Source organism: Panthera leo, chromosome A1 (assembly GCF_018350215.1).
Source record: "Panthera leo isolate Ple1 chromosome A1, P.leo_Ple1_pat1.1, whole genome shotgun sequence".
NCBI lineage: Eukaryota > Metazoa > Chordata > Mammalia > Carnivora > Felidae > Panthera > Panthera leo.
Window position 1 is genome coordinate 71,862,599 of NC_056679.1, and position 27,424 is coordinate 71,890,022.

Consider the following 27,424-nt stretch of genomic DNA (forward strand, 5'->3'; position numbering starts at 1 on the left):
TCTTGCTTGTGGACTTCCTCTGTCTGATATAAACTGTCTCAATCAAGTTTAGTTTATCCTGGAGTTTTACAAATTTGGGCTTTTGTGTTTTGTTCTTATGATTTTGAAGGCTAATGACAACAACAAAAAATGCCTGATATGTATTTACTACCTAAATGACTTGTCAGGATGAATTTTATATGCCATTTACTGGGTTCTTCTATCATAGCTACCCAGGTTTCGGTCTCTTTGGTGCATATAAACATTGGATTATAAAGCTGGATCCCCTCAAATTTACATAATGAAAAGTTAAAATAAATAAATAAGTTAAAGTGGACAACTTCTCTTCCCTTTTGGAAGCCAGACATCATGTAAATAGTCTGATCAGAACTTCATTCCAATTATGAGAAAACATCAGATAGAACCAAACTGGGAAACATTCTACAAAATGACTGACTAGTGCTTCTGAAAAGTGTCAAGACTGTAGAGACAAAGCTGACAAATTTACAGATTAGGAGAGATTAGAGAGTTAATGACTAAGTATAATGTGGCGTCCTGGGTAGGATTTTGAGATAGAAGAAGATCATCAGTGGATCCACTATGAAAGGTAATGGGATGTGCACCATAGTTAATAGCATTGTGTTATGCTAATGTCTTAGCAGTGATAATGTAATACAGTTGTATAAGAAGTTACCATCCTGGGAACCTGGTGATGTGTCTATAGGAACTCTCTGTACTATTTTGTAACTTTTTTTTTATGTGAGTCTAAAATTAGTTCAAAGAACATTAGTTCAAAAAATTAAAGTAATAAGTAAAAATATATTTTAAAAAACACAACAAAAAATTCTGAATGTTTTGTTTTTACCTGACTGTACAATGAATGGAGAGTTCAAACCTGAATAGATCTGTACTCATCTGCTGTATCCAATTTCTTACATCTTTTGAAAGATCATGACAAGTAAATTGCCAGTTTAATGGCATTTGCTGTGATTTCCTTCCCACGTGTGATAGATTTGCTGTTGCTTTTTTCCCAACTGGCATATCACATCTGTTTGAATAGTTATCTTCTGTACCAGCATCCTACCAAAGGTGAGTGATACTAACCTTCTACTACAATATTAAGAATATAACTAAGCTTTGCAAGGTTTTTTTTTTTTTTCAGTTTTATTCTTAATGAAATACTGATCTGCAATGTAAAAAGTTTGAGGGATAAAGTAAGTTTTAGTGGGAGTATGTGAGTCACAAGAAGTGAGACTCTCCCTGCTTCCATGGGGAATTCTCTAGAACTCTGACCTTATTCACTCTGAGGCTCAGTTGCCCTCTCTGTAAAACTGTGTGGGTGAACCAAATGACTACTATCTTTTCCAGCTCAAAATTCCTCTAGTTTCATTTTCAGTGCCATTACAGAAAACCACAGTGTCTCAGATTGAATCCCCACATGTTGACAAGCATGTGGTAACACAGAGGAACAGAGAGGCTGAAGGTGGGGCAAATACTCGGGACATGGAAGTAGGGCACATTTTCTAAACAGGGTAAGCTGATGTGGTGTTTTGGTTTCACCTCTACAGTAGAGTTTTTGGGTGTCACCTGTCCCCAAACCTTTTCACCGTGTGCTGGCTCCCGACTTCCCCACACTCACTGCAATCACAAAATGTGAATGTTTGCTAAACGATTCTGTGACCTCTAACTATGTCCTTCCAGGGGCGCCTGCGTGGCTCAGTTGGTCAAGTGTTCGACTTCGGCTCAGGTCATGATCTCACAGTTTGTGGGTTTGAGCCCTGCACTGGGGCTCTGTGCTGACAGCTCGGAGCCTGGAGCTTGCTTCAGATTCTGTGTCTCCTCTCTCTCTGCCCCTCTCCTGCTTGTGCTGTCTCTGTCTCTAAAAAATAAATAAACACTAAAAAAATAAATAAATATGTCCTTCCAATAATGTATATTCCTCAATAGGTCTGGAATGTGGGGAGTATGTGATGTCTCAAGTGCCTAGGTTAACATCCTACAGACGTACTAGTTGAGGGTTCTAAGAATGGGCTGTAAAAAAGGGACCCAGAAATAAAGATGGAAGGTATTTGAATGGAAAAAAGGAACAGAAAAACCACCAACATTTCAGTCACCATTGGTACAGGGATTCATGGGAGGACAGAAAGTAAACCACTGAGTGCTGGGGACCATGCAGGAAATAGCATGGCTGTGGCTTCTGGCTCAGTGAGCCAAAGGATGCTTTTTTGAGGTCTATGGAAGGAGGGCCTGTTGGCACTCTGCTAAAGGACAGGGAGTGGCCCAGTCCAGGGTCACAAATTCAAATGCGTAGGGATAAATAAAACTATAGGTGTAAGGTGTAATGAAACTATAGAAAATTCAATGGCCTAGGCTAAATATGGACAAGTTCCTAAAGAGGAAGCACAAAGGAAGGATATTTCTGAGAATAACAAGAGAATAATAATTGATTAATGAAGACCAAACGCCACCAAAACTTGGCCCTCTGGAATTTTGTACATTGATTAGAGAGAGATAAAATGCACGGTATCAGTTAACAGGGACATAGTGCAAGGTGAACACTAGTCTCCCCACTTGCTCTAAAATCCTGAACAATCTGAATAGCAAACTACTACAGGCAGAAGGGAGTAATATAAACCATGGCTGTGTTAATCTGAAAGCATTGTGTTCTCCCCTCTCTTATTAAAGCTGCCTTTTTTGGGGTGCCTGAGTGGCTCAGTCGGTTAAGCAACCGACTCTTGATTTCGGCTCAGGTCATGATCTCATGGTTAGTGAGATTGACCCCCCATGTCAGGCTCTGCGCTGAGAGTGTGGAGCCTGGTTGGGACTCTCTGTCTCTGTCTCTGTCTCTGTCTCTCTCTGCCCCTCCTCTGCTCACTCATTCTCTCTCAAAATAAATAAACTTAAAAACAAGTTGCCTTTTTTTCTCAAATACCACAGAGGTGCATTCCTGTTTTGCCAATGCAGCTCTAATTTCTGGCTCACTCTGTGCTAAGTGTTCTAAGTGCTGTGTTTCAGTCCCTTCTCACATCAACGCTATAAGGGAGGTCTATCCTTTATCCCACCTTACAGATGGGGATATTGAGGCACGAAGAGGTTAATTACTTCTCCAAGGTCACCATACTAGTATGTAGTAGAGCTGTGATCCAAACCCCAGGGCCATTATTTTGATTGTGAATTTTTTCTAAAGTAGATATCTTTTACTTTGTAATTCATTCTTGTTCAACTACACATATACCTCCATTACATAAGTCATATGTAGCATAAGACAATATATTTCTTATTGCTGAGTATAAGGACACTAACATCACTACACTGCCTCCCTGGATTTTCTTCTCATCTCTTCTACACAGCCATAATTTGTAATATTTATATATTCTGTAAATCCTGAAGTTGTATTAGCTTTGTTTTTACACTGAGTAGATACTAGAGACTAGGCTCACGACCTGTCATTCTTGATTGGCCGAATGTCTTCAAGAAGGATTAATGGAAAATGCAGTCTCTGAGTTCTTGTTTCTTCAATGGTAACCAAAACTAGTTTGACACGTTCTTTCTCTGAGGACTTTGTAAGCCCTGTGTCCTTGTATCCTGGACTTGAGTCCTGACAAAGTTTCAGTTCTCAATGATGGCTTCCCTTAGAACTGACTGGAGGCCCTGGGTTCCTCCCGGAGCTACACTTGTTTGACTATTGCTTGGGAAAAAAAGAAAAAGAACTGACTTGATCATTTTTTTCTGGATGCGCATGGGATGCTTTCTTTAGCTCTGAATTCCAGCAACTTTAGTAAGAAATGCCTCAGCGTTGATTGTTCTATGATCATTTACTTCAACAGCTGTACCCTTTAAATCCATATATTTAGGTCGTCTTTTTCTGCAATTTTTAAAAATTATATCTCTTGGATTTTTTTTTTTCAGTTTTACACATACCTAATTGTGCATTTTTATAGATATGGTCCCCCTTCTTTTTGATCGTTCCTCATCTGTGAAATCAGTTTCAGAGGATCAGGTATTTGTCAGGCGGGAGAGAAAGGAAGTTTTTTCTAAGACAGGTGTGTGTGGGTGTATCAGTGCTGCTTCAGTCCAAGTGTTCACAACGGTGCATGAACATTTAGAACACACGCTGAGCTTCTAAAAACCATCTATGCCTTGGATCATCCCAAGGTTTTCATTTAACTGGGCTGAGAGTGGTGCTTGAGAAGTGTTATGTTTTAAAAGCCTCCCCATGTCATCTTAAGGGATAGCCAGATTGGGCCCTTGTCTTCATCAACACGGAGCAGCAGCATCGGGCCCCCCCCAGACTGAGGATCTCGTCTTCTTTATTTCTCTACTAAATGTTTGCAGGAACGAGAGCCTCCACTTTGAGATGTCACATGGAGTCCCAGAAAGTTCCCATGGTCAGCCACACACTGATGTCCTGACTCAAACAGAGAACTACTCTGCTCCTCTGGGAATATTCTTTATTTGAGAATGTCAGCATTCTGCTGGCTCTGCCTGAGATCCTCAGTTGCCAGAATCCTTTCAGGAAGTAATCTGTTAGACACCTGGTCTTCTGATGTGTGGTTTATTAGTGCCGGGTTTTTCAGAGTCCTTAAATATGGAAACTGCATTTCTACTTCTCAGTCTTCTTGATATTTGATGACTTTAGAGATGCAAGGGTGTCTTTACAATTTTACAGTTGAAGCTCTTTATAAATTTTCTACTTTAATGACTCTGGCTTTTCATGTATTTTAAAAAGTGAGTTTTTCAACATCATCAATATTAAATTTTAACGAGACATAAAGCTACTTATAAATGAAATGTTATAAATGAGTTGAAATTCAATGTATTATATGACAATCTGATTAGTAAGAAGAGGAAATGTGCTCCTTTTTAATTAATCATGCTTACTTACATATAAAGTACATTGACCAAATTTATATGCACAATAAATCACCTAATTGTTTTAAATTCAACTGCATGCAAAAAGAGATGATCATGTGTGCCTAGTAAAATAATTTCTTTTCCTCATTTTGGAGGAAAATTTTATTTTGTTTCCATAAAACCTTTGAGATGATCTAAAATATCACAATTTGTGTATCTACAAAGATGCATAATATCAGAAAGTTAGTTAGCAATTTCAGTCCAAGGTATAGCGACCATTTTAAACTTTTTGGGTTACAGTACAAAGTCAACATTTCATTATGTAACCATTAGTCATACAGTGGTGTTGAACTCAAGCATCATTTGAGAAAAAGAAGCAAACAGACCAAATTAAGCTTGTATAGAAAAGCAAGTCATGAGGAATAATGAATACTGCCAACAAAAGCAGACAAAACCAGGGGAAAGAACAACAAGAAAACAATTTAATTCTCTATTATGGCTCTATATCCTAACACAAACATGACTGGTTACCATCAAATTCAAAAGGACATATACTTTGTTCAGTCCATTAGTAAATATTTATGGAGCTCGGCCTTGTGCCAGGCCCTGAAGGCATGGAGATGAAAAGATGTACTTCCTGTTTTCAAGGAGCTTAAATCCTTGGGAGATAAATGTGCAAATAAACAGTAAGATTATTGCCTTAGTGGAGGCCTGCTGCCCCCGGGGCAGTTCTCTCCTAGAATCAGGCTTCTGAAGCCAATAAGCTCTGTGAGAAAACTTGCCTTCTCAAAGAGAGTACTGCACAGTGGTTGAAGTCACTGTAAGTCACAGTGAAGAAAGCTGAATCAGCTTGACCATAACGCAGCATTCTGAGTTTAGGCACAATTGCTGCATTCAAAATGGCCAGGAAGTGATTCGATTTAGCAATATGATTCTATAGGAATAGAGATTTTTGTGCAAGGAGAGTCTAACTACTGAATGCTGGCCACTCTTCATGAAGACACGGGCACACCTAGTTAGCCCTTTAAAGAGTTAGAGGCTCTGATGAGCCCATTCTAGCTGTGCCCAAGGGGTCAGGATTCCTGGAACTCAGTCCACGAGGCTTACCCAAAATATACATCCCATCTCCCAAACCATGCCTGTGATTTCCTGCTCATCCCTGAAAGTCATCAGCATAATCTGTAAAAGTCCTTATAACCAGGGGAAGGATATAAGATTGATTCCAAAGCCAGATAAGTTGAAGAGAGTACAGCAAATCGAAATGCCTTCACATCTGCTGGCTTCTAAATTTGGTGACGTAGGAAAGTGTACCATTGGCCAAAGGGGTGAACGATTACCCATCTAAACACAATGCTGGAAATACGCTCTGAGGGCATATTAAAAACATAAGAATACAAATTTAGGAACGTTATTTGCAAAACTCACTGTTTTAAAACTACCAACTATTTGTGGCTTTCAGCCCAAGTTCACTATTATGCTCTATCTAAAGGCTGTAGCCTTGTGGTTTTTTAGTTCAGACAGCAGAAGAGTATTCCTCAATCAGTGCAAGATCTTCTACATATTCTTTCTGAAATTCCAGCACCCAGCCCAGAGTTCATTATGCCATCCCGCATAACACCATCTGTGGGCTGCTGTGATGGAACACCAGGGTGAGAGGAAGATTTATCAGCCACTTTTCCTGATGTATAAAGACTGATTGGCTGTGTCTATAGCAGTTGCAATCCAGGGTTGACAGGAGCTCATGCTCTCTTGCCTGACCATGACACCCCGCATTGTACAGCTGCTCGCGGAGTTATGAAACCACACCAAAAGTCAGGAAGTAGATTTGGCTTCCAAAGAAGCACAACCACCACACTGTTAAACACGGAGATTCTCTTAGGTCCTGGGTAAAAGTGTCTAGAACTCTCTTAAATGCGCCTGGGCCTTGAAACTTGAAGGGAAAATTGTTGTTGTTGTTGTTGTTGTTGTTGTTGTTGTTGTTTCCAAATGATTCTGATAACAATTCCCTTACGGACTGAACGTTTGTGTTGCTTCCACCCCAAACTCATATGCTGAAGTCCTAACCCCCACTGCGATGGGATGGTGTTAGGAGATGGGGCCTTTGGAAAGTGAATTCAATTTAGATGAGATCATGAGGGTGGGGCTCTCATGATGGGATTTTTTTCCCTTACAAGAAGAGGTCAGAGAGCTTTCTCCCTCTCCCTCTTCTTCCTTTCTTCCTACTCACTGTCTCTTTCTCTCTCTCTTTCCCTATCGTCACCACCAAATAAGAATACAGCGAGAAGACACCCATGTGTGAGCCAAAGAGAGGGGCTTCACCGGAACCAACCATGAGGGCACCCTGAGCTTGGACTTCCAGGCTCCAGACTAGAGGGAAATGGAGAAATGAAGTGATGTTATTTATGCTACCCAGTCTATGGTATTTTGTCATGGCAGCCTGAGCTAAGACAAGTTCTCAAAGCATAAAATAATTGTTTAGAATGCTTAGGTTTTTGTTTGTTTGTCTCAATAATGAAACATGCACCCCTTGCATGAAATGGTAATAAATGCAATGATATAAACTAAATGGCAGATGTTAAGTACTTTCATTACTGTATACAATGGCACATTTCAGGACTTAATAGCACAAGCCACAGATAAATGTATACATTTGAGCATATCATCATTTCCCATATGTCTATTACATAGTTGATGCATATTCATTAAGTATTTCATTAGCTATCTTCCATTCCAGGATTACTTTCCAGTTTTCATGCACTCATCAATGACTACTACTTCAGTTATTTAAGACTTACCTTGCCTACTGGTTCACAGTTACAAGTGGAACAAAACCCAACCCTGCTTATCTTTCAGTCAACAAGCCCTGAACCTTGCTCAACAAATAGTTTTAAGTGCTGTAATTAGGAATCAAAATACTCTAAAATAAGGGATACTGAACCCTCTACAGACACTGATGAATATCCATACAAGCAGACTGTCTTTACAGACTGTAAGGCAGACTGTATCACAACCCAGGAAGAGCATTAAAATCTGTAGTTGTGTTTCTTAAATGCTATAGCCAATCTCAACAGCAAACATCAGTTAAACAAGTATTCTCTCCATTTCATAAACATTTTAAAACAGAAACTGAAAATGTGTTTTAGTGGTAAGACAGACCTATCTCATTAAAGCCACTGTAGCCCAGCTCTTGCCTGCTAAGTCCCAGGTCTTCGAGGTCCATGCATTTAAATCCCGGGGGGCACTGGTAGCCTTCCTCCAGCTCTGGTGAGCAGTGTGTATCTGGGATAGCTAAGCTATTCCAGGTTACATTTCTGTGAACAAATTATGAAAAGGTTAGCCAATTTGGACAATTGTAAATGTTGATTAAAATGAATAATGTAATCACCCTTCGCTATTAGCTGTTGTATAGGGACCCAGACGTAAGATTCATGATTCATGAAGGGTGTTCATAGCATTAATGACATAATGAGACATTCTCAAATGATCCCTGATTTGTCCTCACAATAGCTCTATATAAGAATACTATTACTATTATTGTTTTGGTCATTAAGGACCAAGACCCAGATAAGCAAAGGAAAGAATTCTGCTGTAAATTTTCAAGGAATGTTAACCTGCTTGGGGCTTCCTTGTTGTTCACCAAATACTTACCCTACTGTGGGCACAAATTTTACTTGCCTACTTCTAACCAAACAGTAAATGATGACGATCATAGGATGTCATCCTATGAGTCGCATAAATGACACTCAGTCTTCTTGTGTGTTGGCAGATGTGCAGTTGAGAAAGGAATCCAGACAAATAACGTGGGATTGAAGGAACCAATGGAATGGTGTTGGAAAGAGAGAGATTATAGGGTGATTTGGTGATAGCTCCAGGAACATGAAGGTCTTTTAGGTGGATGGTAATACATCCCTGTTTCATTGTTCTGGAGGGCAAGGTGGAGATTAAATTGATGTATGAGGATTTAGATAAGTAACAGCTTTCTTGGGAGCAAGTATGGGTCATCGCTGGAATGGTGATTGTGGAATCTCATTCTGGGCTGACCTTTAAAATGGGCCCTGAATAACTGCTCTCTGAGACAATTCACATGGCTTGTGCCCTGACCAAAGTTTAGGCTAGACGATTTCACAAGCCTTCTAAATCCATGATTTTATTACAAGTCATTTCCCACTACCTCGATGTTTGTAAGCATTTCCTAAGTGGGGATGGACCTCAGGACAGTCTTAGCCCTCAGCTTACAGCCAAATTGAGGCAGATGTTTTGGGTCATATTTCTTCTTTAATACCTTCTTATATTCAATTGGCTGCTTCCTTCCCTGTGTATAATGCGTTTTCTCTAGAGTCTGACACTCAACGCTCTGCAATCCCTTCCCTGCTTGAGGCCACCGTGCACACACACAATTCACAGGTTTGCACATACATACCTGCGGCCTGCTGACACCTCACCAGCTCTGTCTCAGTTGTAAACAAAGCTCTAAAATCCTCACCTGCATTTCAGACACCCCAAGTGCATTCCTTCAGGATTCTATTAGCTGCCAGGAGATAATCTGTCCACTGTCAGGGAATAAGTGTTGAAATAATTGTGCCCTCTGGTATATGGTATAGGCTCCTTTGGACCCCACACAGAAAACCCAAGGGAAAGTTCTCATTGTGGAAATTACTACTTGGTTATGTCTGAGAGATATGATTTTGGGTAGACATATCACTTACTTCACCCTATTTCATATTTTTATATGTAGACCAAATATTCATCTTTGCTTAAGTCTGACCTGACTATGTTTCTGATGTGGAGACCACACATTAGAGCTAAGTGTTAAGGGGACTTAAGTTTCAGAGTAGGTTTTCTGGGTTTGATCCCAAGGTCTCCCAATTATTAGTTGTGTGACTTGAATAAAGTTCTAAATGTTTCTAAGCTCAGTTTGTTCATCTGTCAGCTAGGGAGAGTAGCCATAATTAAAAGCAAAGCCTGTGTGAAGGTTAAGTAAACCAAGGAATTCACTCAACTTAGCACCTAGCATGTCACAATAAATAAATGCTCAACAATAATAATAATGCTCAATAAATGCTTATTATAAATATTTAGTAATCATTACAATAATAAAATGTAGCAAACAAAACATACGTAAAAACATAATAAAGATTTGTCAAGAGGGGCGCCTGGGTGGCTCAGTTGGCTAAGCGTCCGACTTCGGCTCAGGTCATGATCTCGCAGTTCGTGAGTTCGTGCCCCGCGTTGGGCTCTGTGCTGACTAGCTCAGAGCCTGGAGCCTGTTTCAGATTCTGTGTCTCCCTCTCTCTCTCTGACCCTCCCCCGTTCATGCTCTGTCTCTCTCTGTCTCAAAAGTAAATAAACGTTAAAAGACTTGTCAAAAGAACAGAAGGAATTCAGGCACGTGATACTGACAGCACTGGGCAGCTGAAAGAAACTGCATAGATCACCTAATTCCTAACTTAAGGAAGGTTAAGGTGAAGTTCAGAGAGGGAAGCCCATCGAAATTAATAATTTACCTATCTGTGCCTCAGTTTCTTCCTCAGGAGATGGCAGGGAGATGCCTATCTCACAGGGCTGTGGCAAAAATGTAATGACTTAGTCTGTAAGGTACTTAAAACAGGTACTTGGTAGACAGTAAGTGTTAGCTGTTCTTGATTGCTATTGATAGCCTGATTGGATTGGACAAGATTAGACTGGAACCCTAGTCTTGTTGTGTACTGCCTCAGTTTCCATATTTGTAAAATGGGGATAGCGTTCACACGAACTGGTGGGAGTGTCTTATGTTTCAACGAGCTAATATTCAACTCCCAGAATAGCACTGGGAATCAGTTACTCACCCAATAACTGTTAACTATTACTGATTTCTAAGTATTAGAGCAGTTTTCTCCTTTTGTATTCCATTTATTTTTTTCTTTCATATTAACACTGATTCTCATTTCAAGCACAACCCTCACCAGCCCAGATATTATGTTGAAATCTTTTGGCTTCAGAGGCAGCAGATCTGAAACACATTATTTTTGCCAACATCAAGCTATTAGCAAATGCTTGTTAGAGACACATTTATTAGATGATTAATTGCCCTGGAACTCATGTATCTAAAACCACATGATAATTACTCTTTTTAAAAGTGGATATAAACATTGGGAGTTTCAGAATGTATAGTTGTTTCATTGTCACCGTTAGCAAGAATCTTCTAAGTTTTATTTTTATTTGTTAACGTTAATTATTTCCTTGTTCATTTTCCATCAGATATTCATGATACAAAAAGAGGCTTTCTGGAATTAGGGAGGGTAGAATTCTTGCTACAACCAGCCAAACTCTAAATATAGACAATGAGTCTTCCAGTCCTAATAAATATTCACTCATGCTTAAGTGGGTTTCAAGACCTGCATTTCTTATTCACAGTTGGATTTCTTGAAAAAAAATTATCAATTTCTAAGCCCCCTAATTTAATTTTTTAGCCTCTTTTGCATGATCCCGAATCCACTAGACTTGCTCTTGTTTATTTCCATGTGTCACATCCAGCTGGACCATTTTCAGTTTCTCTCTCCTGCGGCTTCTGATAGCACTGCACATACTTGTTTGATGGTGGGCAGAACAACGTCCCCCTCAAGGTGTGCACATTCTTATGTCCGGAACACGTGAATATGTTAGGTTACATGGCAAATGGAATTAAGGTTACAGATGTGAACAAGGCTAAAAAGCTTGAATTTGGGTGATTATCCTGGATTATCTGGGTGAGCCTGACCTAATCACACGAGTCCTTAAAAAGAGAAAACCTTTCCCAGTTGTGGTTGGGTGGGGAGGGGGGGGGGAGAGAGAGAGAGAGAGAGAGAGAGAGATGCAACAGTTGCTGACTTGGACGATGCTAGTTTTGTCCCTGTCTCTCAGGTCATTCTCCTTCTGGAACTGGCCCTCAGTTCTGAGTTGCTCTGAGCTCGGTCTTTGGCCTCCTCTCTTTTTTTATGATAGTCTCTCCCTGTGCAGACAAATCCATTCTCATAGTTGCAGTTCTCTCATCCTAGGTGTCTTTTAGACTCTCAGAGTTACATGTCCAACTACCTATTAGATGTCTCCACCTGGCTACGCCCCAAGTGCCTCCAACTCTACTCCCCTTACTGAGCCCAGACTCCTTTGCCAACATTCCTTCATGACAAGCAGCACCATGAGACCTTCATCCACAGTGCTGAGCAAGCTTGAGAGTGCGCAATCTCCTTGATATCTACTTTTCCTTTAACTCCCATAACTAATCATCATGTGGCCCTAAATATCTGCCAAAATATCTTTTGAGCTCATTCAACTCTCACCATCTTCACCTCTACCTGCATCACCATCTAGTCCCCGAACTGGTCATCCTGCAGCACTCTTAACCCTTCCAATCCGCTAGCCACAGAACATACAGACAGGCTTTTCATAATCTTGGTCTTACCTGAAGCCTGTCCATGGCAAATCTCATCTATAAGATCCAAAGGATCTGGCTTCTCCCCTTTCAAATGGCCCAGTACCCAACATGGTGGTCTTATCTCAGCTCTTGGTGTGCTCCTTCTACTTTAGGACTTTTTCCTCTGCTTGGAAACCTCTCCTCCCATCTCTGCTTGGTTAACCCATTTTTCACTTTTTAGGCCCCAGCCTGAATGTCACTTTCTCAGGGGAGCCTCTTCAAGTCCCTCAGGCTGGGTTAGGCTTCTCTGCTATAATTTCTCAAAGTACCCACACTTTTCATTTCTGGCACTTGGGAAGTGTGTAATTCATGTTTGAGTGGTCAGCTGTTCATTGGGTGTCTCCCAAACTTGACTATTCCCCAGTATAACCTCCAAGTCCACACAGTTCCTGACATATAGTCTGATGGTTAAATTTATGAGTGAATTTGGCTACACTATGGTGCCCAGTTGTTTGGTCAAACACCGTCTAGAGGTTGCTGTGAAGGTATTTTTTAAGATGCAATTAACATTTAAATCAGTAGACTCTGAGTAGAGCAGATTATCCAACATAATATGAGTGGGCCTCATCTAATCAGTTAAAGGCCTTACGGAAAAATACTGAGATCCTCTGAAAAGAATTCAGCCTCCAAACTACTTTTGGACTCAATACTGCAACAACAGCTCATTCTGAAATTTCCAGCTTGCTGGCTTGCTCTGAAATGTTGGTCTTGCTAGTCGCCATAATCACATATGCCAATTCTTTAAAATAAATCTCATTGCTTCCTATATAAACATCCTATTGGTTCTATTTCTCTGAAGAATCTTAACTAATGCATAGTAAATGTGTAATAATTATTTTTTTACTAAGTGAAGAAATGTGTCTTTCTACAATTATTTAAATTTATGACAAATCTACTAATGTGTTTGTTTATTTGTTTGCTTGTAAAGTAACCACAGAAGAAATTCTTCAGCAATTGGATCCTGTTGTTTTTATGCAATTTGTAAGTGTGATATCCAAAAATTGGCATGGATTTTCCATTTTTTTAAATTCTGGCTTCAGTAGTTTCCATGTTTCAAAATGAATACTAGAATTCCTTGGTGTAGTTAATTGTTTTTCAAAAGACATTAATTATCTGCCTGGCATATGCTTTTTTAAAAAATTCTTAACAAAATATCCTATTTACATATAACATTATGTAGGAGTTTGAAATCTAAGAAAATGTGTTCTGAACTTGTTGCTAAAACTGTTTACAACAGCCTCAAATAATACTTAAGTATTTAAGAGTTTTATGGTCTTTTAAAAAAAATTTTAATGTTTATTTATTTTTGAGAGAGAGAGAGAGACACAGAGTGTGAGCAGGGGAGGGGCAGAGAGAGAGGGAGACACAGAATCCGAAGCAGGCTCCAGGCTCTGAGCCGTCAGCACAGATCCCGACACGGGGCTCGAACCCACGAGCTGTGAGATCATGACCTGAGCCGAAGTTGGACACCCAACTGACTGAGCCACCGAGGCAACCCAAGAGTTTTATGGTCCTAAGTTAATTATTACTCCTGATGGTACAGAGCACTGATAGAGCTATACATTGGAACACAAGGATATCATTCAGTTTAGTGATTAACCAACTTAATCACCTTGGGCAATTCACTTTGACCATCTGAGCCTCAGTGTCCTCATCTGTAAGATGAGAAACTTTTCAGCTATTATTAAAAACAACTATTCCCAGAATGACCTCACCACATTTTCATTTAAAGAAAAAAAAAAAAAAAAGGTAATAACTAGAGCAAATCACATGCCCATTGTGTTCTGTTCTCCTCTGTCCATAGGACTCAACAATGCCAAATGCAATAGCTCAAGATTTTGTGTTCAAATTCTTCTCGTTACTCACAATCTCATCTTTCTCTACCGATATCAAACTGCTGTCACTGCTGGTTGTAATGCATTTAGTGTTGGCATTTTGTGGTTACTCTCACTTAAGAACATAACTATTCTTATTACTTAGCCCCTTTTCAGAAATTGTTTTTCCCCTATTCTTAGTGAGGCCACTTTACTGCATTTGTCTATTCACTCATTCAAAATGATTATATTTGAATGGCCCATTCTGTGCCACACAACATGCTAGGAACAGAGATGACCAAGAAGGTATTTCCAAATCAGAGGCTTTACTACCTAGCAAAGTCATGACCACAGTAGAGCATGGCGAATGCTTTGAGAGCCAGCTATATGTTGCTAGTGTTACAGGCTCACAAAGCAGAAACATCACATCTGACTGCAGGTGGTAGATGGTGAGCATTGGGAAGACCTTCCAATGGGGTTGTTGCTTGGAGTGACTACTTAAGGATCAATAAATGCTAGGTCTAAGGCAGATCTAGGGCATCCTGGAAAGAGGAAATGCCAGAGCCTGTGTGTGCACAGGAGAGAGAGAACAAGAAAGGTCAGGGAGAGAAAGAGAACAACATTTTCACCCCTTCATTGCTGGTGTGGCTATTCTTGGCTTTTTCTCAGGGATTATAAACAAGCACTTGTTACCATAGCAACCAATTTTTAAACTACATTCTCAGAGATTTTGCATATTGGGGAAAAAAGACAAAAATCTGTGCTTCCCCCAAACTGACACAGTGTGTCTGATACACTTTGAGCTTACTTACACCCTGTCCCTCATTTGTGAGAATGGCCAAAAGGTCAAAGACACTAATTGACAGAAGTTATTACTTATTTGCAAGATTTTCATGAACTATACCTACAATGGGAATTTATAGATAGCTATTTTGTTTATATTTTTCTTACATTTTTTCCCCTGAAGAACTGCACATAAGCAGAAAAACACTGAGCTCTTGTAGCCAAATTTGGTCCATTTGCTGTAAAAAAACATTCACAGAGGCTTGGCTACAACGAACGTGTTTCTGAGGTTTGCATTCCACGATGAAATTGTCAGTGATGCAAAAAAGGAAGTACATGGCACAACAAATCCATATGCAACAGACAACACTATATACTTGAAAAGCATTTTGTTATTTATTGCATCCATAGGTTTCTCTTCTATTTATATTGTATGTTCTAGAGAGAAGTCAAAAATAAATAGGAGAATACATTTCTGGTTAAACCCATGGAGTGAACACACACACACACACACACACACACACACACACACACACACACACACAGTCTGCACCTGGAAGGACAGTGAATGTGCCCTTTGATACATTAGGGCATTGCTTGCCTCACTCTTAATGGCAGGCAGACAACAAGGGTTTTTTTCTTGCTCAAAACTTAGACCTGCATTTACAGGTTGTCCCTTTCCTTTGCTGACAATGGACTCGCTCTGGCTGCTACCCGCATTTTGGGTTCATTCCAGAGAATCATCTGGCTTCGTTTTCATTCCTATTTGGCCTCCTCTTCCAGGGTTAATTAAAAACTCTTATGAATTGGCCTGGCTACTTCCAATGCTGGATGTTTTGGAACATTTACCCCACCCTGGAATTTGCAGAGAAGAGACTATTTATTGATTTTGAAAACTTTTAATTGCCCTACCTGGACTTTTAGAGGGACTACAAAATAAGACAAATAGTCTGAGGTAGGAAATAATATTGACATCACCCACATTTTATAAACAAGTAAAACTGGCACATTTTGTAAGTAATTAGGGAATAAATTTCCCCTTACTGTTTGGCTGAGAGTATTTTAATGATTTTCCATTCCTTAATCCATTCCTGAATGGGTAGATAGACAAAGCCATAAAGTGCTAAATTCATCATGCATCAAAATGGCAAAATTAAATACTTTTTTCAAATAGTGTATGTAATTTAAATGACAAAACATTATTTTCTTTTGAAACAAGTATTTTAAATCATCATTGTACCTTGTTATATCTGAATAGTTCTTTTAATTATATATTTTCCCCAACTGTACTCCCTTAATTCTATCACTCACTACTTTGCTGATATGGATAAGTGACAACACAGGTGACAGGGACCAGGAAATGGGCATCTGAACAAGGATTAGACAATGAGAGGTATTTGAATGTATTCATGTATTCAAAGAGTATCAGTAAAGTATCAGGACACAGAGTTTGCATTGATCAGCTCCAAATTGGAAATGTGAAAACTGATTTGAGGTCATAAGACAAAGTACACTACCCTTGACACCTTTTTTTTTGGGGGGGGGGGAGAGAGAGAGAGAGAGAATATGCAGGAGGGGCAAGGAGAGGGAGAGAGAGAATCCCAAACAAGCTCCGCACTATCAACACCAGAGTCCAATGTGGGGCTCAAACTCACGACAAACCGTGAGTTCATGACCTGAGCTGAAACCAAGAGTGGGATGCTTAACTGACTGAGGCATCCATGTGCCCCTACCCTTGACATTTTGAATCTGGACCAAGGGCTCCTCAAGCAGTAACTCTTCTTCCTTTGCTTAAGAAGCTACAAGATCCCAGGGTGAGGAGTCAGCTGGCAAGGCGGAAAATGGCCACCAGAATTTGGGACAAAGATTATAGGTCTTCAATCGGTGATTCTATCAATTAATTAATGTGTGGCAAGGAGCTACTTCCTCTTCTCTCTCATGAGGATCCTAATGCCCAACATATGAGATCACCTTATGAATTAGCAATTAGGAATACAAAGTGCCTCATACCTATTAGAAGCTCCAAATATATTTATGTTTACCGGCTGTGGTTTGGCTGAATTGTACAGCTGGGGAACAGCCATTCTCCCCACTCTGACAGGGTGCTACTGTTTGCGGTTAAATGATATGAGTTCCACAGTGCTAAGAATGTGTAACTACCAACCACAAAGTATACCTGCCCCACTCAACTGCTAGATCTAAGACAGGTGAGTCACTAAATAAACAAAATTTATTTTATTTCTAGAGTTCCCAGAACACATGGGCAACCTGCTTCTTTGGAAGAATGACAAGAAGCTCTCATCACCTCTGGTGCTTCTTAGATATTTTTTTTAACTTAAAAAGTAAAGAAAAAAATTATTTATTTTTGAGAGAGACAGAGACAGCGTGAACAGGGGAGGGGTAGAGAGAGAGGGAGACAGAAACAATCCCAAGCAGACTCCCAACTGTCAGTGCAGAGTCCGACGCGGGGCTCAAACTGACGAAACTGCAAGATCATGGCTTGAGCCAAAGTGAAGGTCCTGTGCTTAACTGACTGAGCTACCCAGGCACTGCTGACATTTCTAAGGACACAGTCTGAAGGGTAAGGAAACTCAAGTTCCCCACAGGTGGAAGGATAGTAGCTAAAAGCTTAGCATTTCTTTGAAGATTCCAGATTTATCTTTGAAGAAACCATGCAAAATTTGCCTTCCACTCTTAACACATTTTTGGGAGTTTTAATTGTAGAACCAAGGGTTTAAATCACTGATTTCTAACCCAACCAATTCTGAGAGTCTCAGCCCTGCCAATAGATAGGAATCCATGGATATGGCTCAGAGTTTGTATTTTTACAAAGTTGGCCAGGTGATTTTCTCTATCAAAGAGATCCCACCCTAGAGATGAATTCCCAACAGGTACTCCTGGAGCTGCTATGGTCACTGCACGTGAGGGTGCTTTCTATCAGGAGGAACACAAGCTGGTCCGATTGAACCTGAGATACCAAAATGATGCTCAGTAATGATTTCTACACAGACAACTACAGTGAACGCGATTTGTGAGGGGCTGAACCGTCAAGGCCCCTCACTTCCCATTCACACAGTAGGTTCAGGAGTGCATCATGACAGAATTTTGAGTCCTAATATAGGCGATCTCAACCAGGTACTCATCTGTCAATTCAGAGTTTGTCTCCTAAGCATGTGCTCCTTGCAACCGAAGGGAAACTAAACATTTTATTCAAACATGGACACACGCACATGTTGAAGATCATCTCACTTCCGGACCATGGTACAACATGAATCTTTAAAAGCCTAGAAATCAGTGTTGGGGAGAACTGGGTTTCAACTCTGCTTCTGCCAGTTACACACTGTTTCATCTTGGATATCTTATTTAACCTCACTAAGGTTCAATCTCCTTGGCTGTAATACAGAGTATAAAAATAGAACATGACGCACGTAGAAAGCTGTTACGGGTATTGAATGAGAAGATAACAGCTATCAATTGTTCAATAAATATTTACCACTAATAGCAAGAGTTTTATAACCTATGTTATGACATTCTCTTCTTTCTGGGAAGTAAGATCAAAAGAAGTGCTATATTATAATTGATCAAAAAAAATCACTTGATTACTTTTAGACCCTTTTTCAAAGTGTAGGATTTTCTTTTTTTATATTGAAGACTCACAAATGTTTTTGCTGTTCTGGTGAAAATCACTTTGGTATTAATTTTCATATGGGAATTCAAGTTATTCTGAAATATTTACTCACATTTATTTTTTTAAAATTAGTAACAGATAAAAGGTGGATTTAACTGGTGGTTCGAATGGGCCACATCTTTGAGATGGATATGCACAATTTTAGAAGGGGTCGATGGACTCATACAAATATATTGTGTGTCACTATTTTATGGGCTTGGATGAAACAGAACCCCCGGAACACACCATCTCCGTGGTGGTAGAAAGAAACCAGAGGTCATGTACACTTTAATTTTCTCTATGCCATATAAAGAGTGTATCATACAGATGTGCACCTGTATGTGTCTACAGGTTTACAAATATGGGATCATAACAAGGTAGAAATTGCTCAAATGGGAGAACAAGCAGGGGCTTGGAAGTCAGACTTGAGTTCAAATCCTAACGCTCTCACTTACCAGACCAACATATTATTTATGTTGGGACTGTGTCTTCATCTGCAAAATGGGGGAAATAATTCCTTTCAGGTTGTTCTAAAAATAAGTTATAAAAGCACAATACATGAAGTAGAACAGGTGCTCCATAAATGTGGCTGTTAATTTAGTTAGAAATTTACATGCACCCATCAGAGTATTTTCATTTCTTCTTTAAATATTTTAAAGAAAAATCTCTCCAATATGCATTTATCCAAACTTGTTCTTATATCGCCCACCCAGCAGACGTCTCTGCGTGAGTCCTGCAAGTTAAACTGAACAGTGTGTCTTCATCCTTCAAAAGAAGTTTAAATATAAATCAAGAAGACTTCAAAGACCTTTGCATGAATTTGAGGCATTACGATTTTACATATTCTACAAAATTCCCTCTTGATAAAGTCCATAGAAATTAAAAATTAACATTTTAAGTTCCACCACGTTTCTATCTTTAATTCTTCTGACTTTTCCATTAAAAAAACTCATTATTTTGTGAACAGAATTTATAAGATAATAATTCATTTATTTTCCCAAGTACCCTAAAGGGTAAACTTAAATATTATTTGGGGCCAGTAATAAAAAACCCAAATCCAACTTTACCTTATCTCTAGGCTAAGTGTCAGTGATATTTTATAAAATACCACCAAGTCCTACAAGCTACCCTGGGGTGGGGTGACTATCCTGAGATTTCCCTGAGATGGAAAAGAAAGCTATTAGTAATTACTCTGCCACAGCAAGGATACTCTAGGAACGTCCTGGGCATCTGTGATGTGCGGTTCCCTACCTCTGGGTCTCAAAACTAATGGCTCAGCCATTATAAGTATTTACTTGAATTCCTGGTGGAATCAACTTTTATATACTTAATATTCACATTTGCTTTCTTTAGGGTTTTTCTAATTATCTCACTCTTGGGAAGAAGATTTCATTATTTGATACTCAGCTAGAAATAAATTTCTCTCCTTTCTCAGGAATGATAATAAGGTGGCAGATAAGTCTTCATCTTTTCTATTTCACCTACCAGCTCATTTTTACGTGATCATCTTGTAGCTTCAGGGAGATTTCTGCCAACACATTTGGCATTTTGTAACACCTGTTTCTGCCACAGGCCATCGCTTTTCTCAAATTTCTGTAGGATATGAACTGCTTTGCTGAGTCAAATCCCATTACCTGTGCCATAACTGCCTTAGGTCGCCCTTCATTATCAGAGGAGAATAAAGCTTTACTAGTAATGCTACTGAGGACAAAGCTAAGATTCCCTTCTCTCTGCTTTAAAAGAAATCAGCTTCATCTAAAAGCAAAACTGGGTGTATTGAGTTGCTTCCTTATTTATCCTGTTTGCCTCACAGGCTACAAATAATCAATTCCAGAGGTCAGCCTGGAAACGCAGGATATACAGGTTTCTGAACAGACACAGCTCTGCCTGAAGACTCTCCCATTATTAGGCTGTTGTGCATGCAAAACAATTAAGCAGAAATCGGAAGGATTGTTAAAGGACAATAAATAAGAGAAATGAGGTCATGCCAGTGACTGGCAACACTGATCGCTGGAAACACAACCATCAGGATGTAGCTTAATATCTGACTCAGAGATGTTGATGAGAAATTCCTAGTTCAGAAGAAAAGGAAACAAAAAGGTTGGAATTTTTTTAATTGGGATTTTTTATGTGTTTTATTTTGACTTTGGATAGTTTTTTGAGTCTCTAAAAATAAATTAATGTCTGGCTGGAACTAATGGTAAAATGGCATCAATAATTTTTCTGCTTATGAGTGAGACTAAAACTCAGTTAATACTGAACTGAAAATTAAAACAAAAAATGGCATAAATGATCGGTCCTTCAAATGAATCATCAAACTTACGAAAGAAAGCTGTTATTGTAGCAACATTACTATCCTGCGGGCAGTTACATATTTTCTTCTCAGAGAGTAAACTGTCACATAAAAGGAAGGCAAGATATATGTGTATGGACATAACGCTAATGGGCAGATTTTATAAATACTGGAAAGAGAGAAAATGCAGACATTCTTCCATAACTGCTGTGTCTAGAGTAACCAAAAACTCTGCCAAAATGTATGAAATTCTTCATAGAGAATTCCATTTTTAGGATTAAGTAATGAGCTGGAGCTAATATTCAGAATACAAGAGGTCCTTTAATGGCTTTTTTTGTTTGCTGTTTTGTTTTTTGTTTTGTTTTGTTTTGTTTCTTTGCCATTCATGTCCTAGTACTGCATATGGTAAGGAGATGGTGAAGAGCACTTTCTGAAGTGATGCAAGGGCCCTGAGGTCAGAGGTGCTCCTATCCCTCTTCACCATTTGTATCGTACTTTATGTGTCAAAATGAGGTTTGCCAGCAGGATGTCTGATCTTCCAAGTAGTTTTACAATTCTAACATGCTTTAGAAGTCTCGCATTCTGACTTGATTTTTAATAAAATGGAAACTTTAAATCAGCTTCCTGTGCTCACTGCTATTAGAACACAGAGGCTTTCTTATCCGGAAGCTTTCTCTGTTCAACTCTATTCTATTGTTTCCCACCCACACAATATCTTTTTCCCACCTCCATATTCATTCATGGAACAATCTAGACATATTTTACAGCCTACATACACTTAAAAAAAAACTACTTACAGGTTTTCTTCCACACATTTGTCTCTTCCCTCACCCACACAGACAGCCCCCTTACTCACCTCTTCCTTCAACTTCCTCACCATATTTGTGCTAGTTCACTGCCTCTCTCCACTTTCAACAGTGCTTTTCTACTTTTTAACTATTTCTCCTTTGTCCTATTTAGAAACTTGCTTTTATTCCTCTGTTTTAAATTTCCTCCTCTATATCAACTTGTCACAATGTTATTATTATCTGTGTAAATATAATGTATTGTGCACCATGCCTTCAATAGACAGTTACTAAGTACTTACTCTGCGCTAGACTAAGTACGAGACATAAGATGAATGTTCTCCACCCCTCTCCCTTTGTGTCCTCAAGGACTTCACAAGGTAATGAGAAAAATTGGGGGGGAAAAATAGCTATGAGTGCCAGAGGGTAGTTCCGGCAAACTGGGCTGTATTAAATTCAACACTTTCCATTACAAACAAGTGGACCGGTTGGATAAATGGTAACATTTAAAGATGCCTATCTGGGCTTTCAAGAAAGAAAAATACATTCCAAAAGGTCAAAAGGTAAGAGGGAACTAAAAACTAGAGACAGGGAAATACACGCATTGAAAAATGGTATGAATGGGGCATTAAGTGTCCAGGAGCCAAGAGCTTGGATTTTAATGCCCACAAGATGCAGATAATAGGGTTCTGAGCTTGTGTAAGGCTGGAAGCTGGAAACAGACCCCATGTATGCAGCCATGTTAGAATTTAAACAAATTCTAGAGTGTGTAATATGGGTAAAGGGGTAGTTAAACAGGGGTAGTCAATCAAGCACAACAGAGTCCATAGGTACAAACCCAGTATAAACAGGGAATTAGTAAATGAGAAAAGTCACGTTAAATTCAGTGGGTAACAGCACAAAATAAAGAGTGCTCAATCAACTGTCTAACTGTATGAAGAAATTTGGATTTCTGCTTTACACTAAGACATTTCTATACCATTTTAGTAAAATATACCTGACATAGAATAAATTGCACATATTAAAATATACAGACTGGGGGGCTCGGTTGGTTGGGCATCCAACTCTTAATTTCAACTCAGGTCATGATCTCATGGTTGTAAGATCGAGCCCCACATGGGCTCCATGATGGGCACGGAGCCTGCTTAAGATTCTCTCTCTCTCTCTCTCTCTGCCCTTGCCTCAGTCTTTCTCTCTCTCAATAAGTATTTTTAAAACATGTACAGCTTTGATAAATTTTAAGTGCACAGAACCACGACCAAGATAATGAACATGTCAATCAACCTCAAAGGTTTCCTAATGCCCCTTGGTTACCTCTACTTTTATCCCCATCCTTACTCCCAGGCTGTCACCGATTTCCTTTTTGTCATTACAGACAAGCTTGCATTTTTTAGAATTTTGAATTCATGGAATCACAGAATATGTAATTTTTTTCATCTGGCTTCATTCGCTCAGCATAATTATTTTGAGATTCATCCAAGATGTTGTATATATCAATTCCTCATACTTTTTTTTATTGCTAAATAGTATTCATCATATGGATATAACCACAATTTGTTTATTCATCAACGTGTTGGTATAAATTTGGGTTCTTAGAAGTTTGGGCTATTATAAATACAGTCACTAGGTAGAAGTCTTTTTTTATGGATATATGTTTTCATTGCCCCTGGTAAGATACCTAGAATGGAATAAACGGAATATATGGTAGGTGTCTGTTTAACTTTCTAAGAAACTGCCCAACTGTTTTTCCAAGTAGTTACACCACTTCTCATTTCCATCTTATTTAAATAAGAGATGAAAATACTCAGATGGTATTATGGCAGCACGCTCCTCTTTCTGTCACTCCGAGGAAAACCTCCAAATGCACACTTGGAATCTGCTTAGTCTTTCTGCCCACAGGTTTACATTTTTTCAGTCTGGCTTGTCTTGAATACTTATGTTAAAAAATCAGACAAAAAAATTTTGAGGAAGCAGAGAATATAGAACAGAGCCCATAAATACTTTTTTGTTCCATTTAGACACAGATTTTTCTCCTAAGAATTGTAGAAACTTTCTTGTTAATCACCTAGATTAAAATGCAGTTAGTAGATACACTTACCCTGGTTTCGTGTCATTTACTACACAGTGATAGGTAAATGTTCCAAACATCTGAACTCCTAAAATTCCATAAAGAAGTAGAAAGAAAAGTAGGAAAATCGAAACGCTCCATATTTGTTCTCCTGATCGCCTAGGAGGGGAGGGAAAAGTAGGTAAAACTTACAAAAATGTCCTAGACTTTCCTCCTTAACATCTATAAAAACAGTGCTTACTTTAAAATGTTTGTAATTCTGGTCCTTGGTAGTTCAAATCGGAAATAAATCCGGAATGCCCGAATCATAATTAGTGGCCGTGGGATCCGCAACATGCCCCAAGGTGACATCTGGTCAACTATATCAGCAATTTCAAATACCTGTAAATTAAGAGGTCAATAAACAAGCTCAGGGCTTCCCTTAGCATTGTCTGCAGTCACAGCAAACACAGATGGTATCAGGAGGTTCACCCAGCACTCTGGGCTTGGCCCTGCATTTTCTTCCACTGAAATGGATTTTCTTTTGAGTCCACCTGGAAGCTACAGCTATCTCTAGAGAAAATGAATACATAAACTAATGTAAATGCCACTGCTCTTAGTAATTTCCCATGTAATTCATCAAAGCACAGTTTTTATTACAAAAACAAATGCCAACTTAGGATACAGAGCAAGTATGCTAAGTCGTCTTCACTAATAATAATAATAAAAGTTCTTTGGTGGAACTTTTAAAATATCTAGAACATGAAGTAGTGGAGAAAGGGTTAAAATTACTATAAAAAATAAAAAGGAATTGTACCATTTACTAAACAGAGGCAAAATGATAATTAGAAAACGTCTGTCAATCACAGAATAGCTATTAAATGGAAAAGAACACATTAATATGCAGGATGAAATCAGACTGTTGGAGAGGCGAGCTTTATAAAAATAAGGAGAGATCTTCAATAAGCGTTATGATGACTTTGCGGGATGGATGTGAATTTGTGTTATTCTAAATTTTTTAATGACGAATATGGTAACTTGCGTTGAATTAAATGCAAAATCAAGCCTGAATGAATGCATGGAAATGAATTCTATTATCTGGGAAAGTCCCACCTTTAGGCCTTTTTAATATATGTTCCCCATTTCTCATAGTAAGGCATTTTCTATTTGGAATATAGTATTTTATGTTCATCCCAATGTATCTACACTTTTCAGCCGTTTTTAGTGAGGATTCAGTCACATAAAAGACGGATTTTGAATTTTTAAATTAAATTTCCTTTATTTCAATAAATATATTTTTACACCTTTTTAGTAAGAAGTAATTTGCTGTCGTATTGATGTTCATTACTGATTAAAGTCATTCACAGATGTGACAGACAATGATTAAAATGTTATGGTTTTTTTTCTCATAAACATTTTAAATAACATAATGTTGTAGTAAGTTACACTATGACATTTGACATATATTTGTTACTATTTTTATTGAGATTTTCAATGCAAAACAATGCACATTTTGGAAAATACCCCCTTGTAATTTAAAAGTTTTAATTACCTGCAATACCAATGAAACCCAAAGGCAGAAGACCATAAATCCATCAAAAACACACCAGCGATCTTTCACATAGGAACTATCCCCCTAAAAATAAATTGCATGTGGAGTTATCACACAAAATTAATAACTTCAAAAAAAATCTGTGGAAAGAAGGGCCAAATGTTAATTCGGTATAAGCTATCCATAATTTTTGTTTCATAGCTGAACACACTTTCCAAAGGAATACCTTTAGCATTTTAAATGAAGCATTTTTTATATAAAGAAAATAATTTATAAAACACAAGTGACTGCAGAGTGAGACATGGAAAATTTTAAGTTCACACAAATGGAAATCATCATCATTTTTTATCTTAGCCACACAGATTCTACCATTTAAGAAACCAGAGGCCATCCTACTCAGTAGGCAGCTTAAGCCCCCAACCAGCTCTCTTCCTACAAGAACTAAGAGCCACAGGGATCAGCATGAAGGCCTTTCAGACTGTGAACCAACCACCATCAGTAGGAAATTAACCACGAATTCACCGTGAGCTACATTAAAAGTGAAGAATACACTTGCCTTCAGTAGTAAATATATCAAATATATATTGATTTCAACTGTAATTGGAATCATATGTGATAAAAAAGACACACTACTTTCATCTTTGAATAATCAATCTACTCTGACACTAGAATGCAAATTTTTTAAAAAATGGGAATTAAAAAAAATTTCCCTTTCAAATAACAAACCAGAGAACTCCATTAGTTGAGAATTGGAACCTTAAATAGAAAGGCCTTTTCTTTCTTAGAACTGCCCCATTAAGTCACTAGTTTCATCACAATATATGGGACTCAATTCTGAATTCAGTGACATCTATTATTACCAACTCTTACTGAACCTGCTTAGAAAATAAAAATAGGAACAGAATGCCAAGATTTTTTTTTAAATGATGAAATGTGTTGTAGGATATTTGTACATAATTTCCAGAACCATCCACCCTTAGTAATAAATAAGTTATCAAAAAAGATTCCTTGAGAAGTTTCCAGGAATAATTTTTATTATTCACCAAACTAACAGTATGATAAGCCACTTAGTAAAAGTTATCTGACTCAGAGATGAAGTATAAATTCAGCTTAGTAACACGGAGGAATCATCTACTTTACACAGAGGATGTATAACACTGGGGTGCCTGGGTGGCTCAATTGATTAAGCATCTGACTTTGACTCAGGTCATGATCTTGAAGTTCATGAGTTCGAGCCCTGTGTCAGGCTCTGCGCTGACAGCTCAGAGCCTGGAGCCTGCTTCAGATTCTCTTTGAAATGTCTCCCTCTCTTTCTACCCCATCCTTGCTTGCACTGTGTCTCTGTCTCTGTCTCTCTCTCTCTCTCTCTCACAAAAATAAATAAACATTAAAAAATTTTTTAAAAAGAGGAGGTATAATGCCTACTAAAACACAAACACACATACACACAAAACAATCTTGCATAGAAAAGTGTATATGTACACACGCAGCTAATGTGTAAGATAGAATAACTTACAATAAACCTATAAACATAGTGGGGAAGACAGGAAAATTAATTCTATGGAGAGTTTAAAGAAAACAATGCTAGTTCCCAAACGCCTAAATAATTTTATCAGTGGTGAGAGAATCCACCAAATTTGGTAACTCATGTACTTGAGAAGATTCACAAAAGAGATATGAAAGTAAACCCTGAGTCTTGGGGTCTGGGTCATGAGGAGGACAATGACCTGTTAAGTGTTATGATCGTTATATGATGATTTAAACCTGAAGAAGAGAAAAATAGCACCTCAGAGAGCCACTGGTTCTGAGTATGTGCGTGCACACACGCGCACACACACACACACACACACACACACATCACATACAGAAGAAATAATTTAAGGATATGATAGTTGCCCTCAAAACCTTACAAAACATCTTTCATTATAAGCGTCATGTTTGCCTGGTATATTGCATAGTTAGCTGAAAATATGAATTAATTATAATCTAAATGTAGACAATATAGCCAATATAAAATTGAATTTTCTATGAGTCTAATTTCAGTTGATATCCAAAAGGATGACAAAATACAAATTACTTAAAGTTGCACTTTGAAGATTCCCTTGAGTTTCTTAATATACTAAGCAAATTTATTGTTCATTCATTCACTCAATGTATAGAATATCTTCATGATCTAGACAGTGTTTAAGGCTGTAATGAAAGGAGTGAAAAAAAAAAAACA

At 38.5% G+C, this 27,424-nt stretch overlaps 1 protein-coding gene across 4 annotated transcripts in view; it reads right to left on the bottom strand.

Moving 5' to 3' along the window:
* NALCN (sodium leak channel, non-selective) overlaps positions 1–27,424 on the bottom strand; it is a 289,974-nt gene that overhangs the window by 247,180 nt on the left and 15,370 nt on the right. For 2 of the 4 annotated variants that reach the window (XM_042929986.1, XM_042930009.1), the window contains exons 3-6: positions 25,204–25,287; positions 23,914–24,053; positions 23,703–23,831; positions 7,990–8,144 (exon numbers count right to left, since the gene is read on the bottom strand). In XM_042929986.1, the coding sequence (XP_042785920.1) occupies positions 7,990–8,144; positions 23,703–23,831; positions 23,914–24,053; positions 25,204–25,287 (508 nt within the window). Of the gene's footprint in view, positions 1–7,989; positions 8,145–23,702; positions 23,832–23,913; positions 24,146–25,203; positions 25,288–27,424 lie in introns of those variants that run through there. The other 2 variants (XM_042930002.1, XM_042929992.1) reach the window with 2 other exon arrangements.